Source organism: Limulus polyphemus, unplaced genomic scaffold (genome assembly GCF_000517525.1).
Source record: "Limulus polyphemus unplaced genomic scaffold, Limulus_polyphemus-2.1.2 Scaffold3220, whole genome shotgun sequence".
In the NCBI taxonomy this organism is placed as follows: domain Eukaryota; kingdom Metazoa; phylum Arthropoda; class Merostomata; order Xiphosura; family Limulidae; genus Limulus; species Limulus polyphemus.
In genome coordinates this window covers 114,866-117,775 of record NW_013668830.1, presented here as the reverse complement: position 1 = coordinate 117,775, position 2,910 = coordinate 114,866, and the positions used below count along the sequence as shown (strand labels likewise).

The 2,910-nt window shown below is 33.9% G+C and overlaps 1 protein-coding gene across 1 annotated transcript in view; it reads right to left on the bottom strand.

Annotated features, from left to right (window-relative positions):
- LOC106468917 (adenylate cyclase type 3-like) overlaps positions 1 to 2,910 on the bottom strand; it is a gene marked incomplete at its 3' end in the record, with an annotated part of 108,143 nt that overhangs the window by 14,609 nt on the left and 90,624 nt on the right. The window contains exon 13 of the mRNA XM_022397320.1: positions 1,618 to 1,746. Coding sequence (XP_022253028.1) covers positions 1,618 to 1,746 — 129 coding nt within the window. The remainder of the gene's footprint in view (positions 1 to 1,617; positions 1,747 to 2,910) is intronic.

The following is a 2,910-nucleotide window of genomic DNA, read 5'->3' as shown; positions in this document are numbered from 1 at the left end:
CAAGAATGACCTAAGTAAACGTTGTGAAGAAAATAAACACAATTTTTACTAAGTAAAATGGATAAAAAAACAACAGCAGTTATTTCTAATATTTAATCAAATCATTCCATATTATGAAGGGGATAAAAACCACACACGAGAAAAATATGGATAAAAAAAGCATTCCATATTCTACTATTCATAACACGTTCAATCAACCTTGTACAGAGGTCAGCTAAGTGTGAATATCCCCAGTGAAAGCATTACGATAGTTATTTCAAGTTTTAACGAAAGAAAATCCACAAGAGTGGAGAGAACACAAGTCTTTCTATCAAGAAGACTAAGAACGGAATTCCGGCCACTTTCATTACCGAAGACGGCGAGATATTGGATTGAAACGTAGGAGATAAATTAGTTGTTAATTAGTATCTAATAAAACAAAAACCAACTAATTAATAATCAGACTTATATGATTGTATAGGCTACAAACCATGACAACGATTAATATATTAATCTTACCGTAGGGTCGAATGCGATTCGCGAATATTAATATAGATCTATATGTTTGTTTTAGAGGAAAACCACATGTGATTCTATAGGCTACAAACCATGACAACGATTAATATCGGATCACCACAATATTACCTTAGGGTCTAGTGCGATTCGCGAATATTAATATATATACCTATCTGTTTGTTTTAGAGGAAAGCAACATTGGGCTACCTGCTGTGTTCACCGCGGGGAATCGAACCCCAGATACTAGCGTCATGAGTCCGTAGACTTACCATAGGGGACATAGATCAATCCGATCAGTTGTTTACAAGACTTCTTCTTCATTACTAATGACAATTGTATACATAAACAGTAAACATAAGGTAATTTGGATACTTCCTCATTATTGTACACATAAATAGTAAACATAAGGTAATTTGGATACTTCCTCATTATTGTATACATAAACAGTAAACATAAGATAATTTGGATATTTCCTCATTATTGTATACATAAACAGTTAGCAGTTGTATCCCCATCTCTGAATAAAGCGTAGTGTGATATGGACATTTTCTCCTTATTCAATACATAAACAGTTAGCAGTTGTATCCCCATCTCTGAATAAAACATAGTGTAATATGGACATTTTCTCCTTATTCAGTACATAAACAGTTAGCAGTTGTATCCCCATCTCTGAATAAAGCGTAGTGTAATATGGACATTTTCTCCTTATTCAATACATAAACAGTTAGCAGTTATATCTACATCTCTGAATAAAACATAACGTAATTTGGGCATTTTCTCTACTAAAGATTCGATTTTTGAATTTTTCGCGAGGATTAGATCCTTTAATATTTCACTGGACTATAACAGATTAATCAATGCAAACGAGGCTTACATCAGTATATATTTAACCGTTATAACATTAAATTCGATTGTGGATCATGAGTAAGTTTACAAATTAAACTAAAATCCGGGGCTCAATTCCAATCGGTGGGCAGAGCACAGATGCACCCATTGCACAGCTTTGCTCTAAACAACATCAACTGTTTTATTAGAGAAATATTTATTTGGATGTTTACTTAGATTTATTTTTAGAGTTAAATTAGCACATTTGATATGTCTGGAATAGTAACTGTTGATTACCGTTTTCAAAGACTGGAGGATGGTCCACACCGATACTAAAGCCAAAAGTGTAACGATTCTCACCCATGGCCTTAACTCTGCTGCTCGGAAAAATAATGACTCAAACTTTGGTAAAGATATTCCGTAACACTGAAAAAGAATGAAGAAGAAATGAAATAATGTTTCAGCATTCTGTAAGAATCTCTTACAAATGTATTTAAAGGTTTTATTCAATCAAGAAATGAAATGTTAGTACTGAAAGACGAAGTAATTTGGCTGACTGTTTCGACACAATGTTTCACCCCCTGGTATCCTTAACTCAAAAATAAAATGTGGTGTAAATAACAACTGAAGAAAATAATTCTTGTTTAAACACGTGGAGCACGCACGTGAACACGTGAAGGTATTTGAATGCCACAAACTGTGGTAAATAATAAGTCATTAAAACTGCCGTGACAAATGCGGTTTACAATAAGACAAACTGGCGAAAGTAATATCAAATAAAAAAAAAAAAACGACGCCACCTATTTACAGTTGGATGGTGGTTATTGAGTTAGTTCTACTTCACGCTTCAAATTTGAGGACATATGTCGATTAAGTTCCGTTTTAGCGAGAAGTGTTCATTAGACATTCACAAATCCACCTTTCTCATTCAGTTAGATAAACGATATATGCGACGACCGTATTAGCAGGGAAAGAAGGCTGATATTTGATGTTAGTTTCAAATAATGAGTATGGAAAACTTCGTGGATTTATTTTATTCCTTTGAACATTTATGATGAGTTCGTTAAAGCAGGATAAAATAGGAACATTTAACTGAAAGCCATTATTTACATAAAGGTACACATGAAGTTACTACCTATACAAAGTCCTCACGATGGTTTTTTTTATTATTGATAATTAGTTGTATGACTCCAATTTATTTTCTCTTAACCCTGAATTTAAGCCGCGTTTGACTTTCCGTATATTGTACAGGGTATTTTTTTTATTTGATTTTTTGTTATCTCTTAGAATTACGATAAACCAAGAAAATATTAACGGGTGTTTTCACTTCCAAAACCAAGAAAACATTTTATCTGCTACTCCTAACGTGTCTTTTCACTCCTAAAACTAAGAAAACACTCTAACTGTCTACTCTTAACGTTTATGTTTTTACTCCCAAATCCAAGAAAACATTTTATCTGGTTACTCCTAACGTGTGCTTTCACTCCCAAAACCAAGAAAACATTCTAGTTGGCTACTACAAATGTGTTGGCCAGGTGGTTAGGGCGCTCGACTCGCAATCTGAGGGTCGCGGGTTCGAATCCCCGTCAC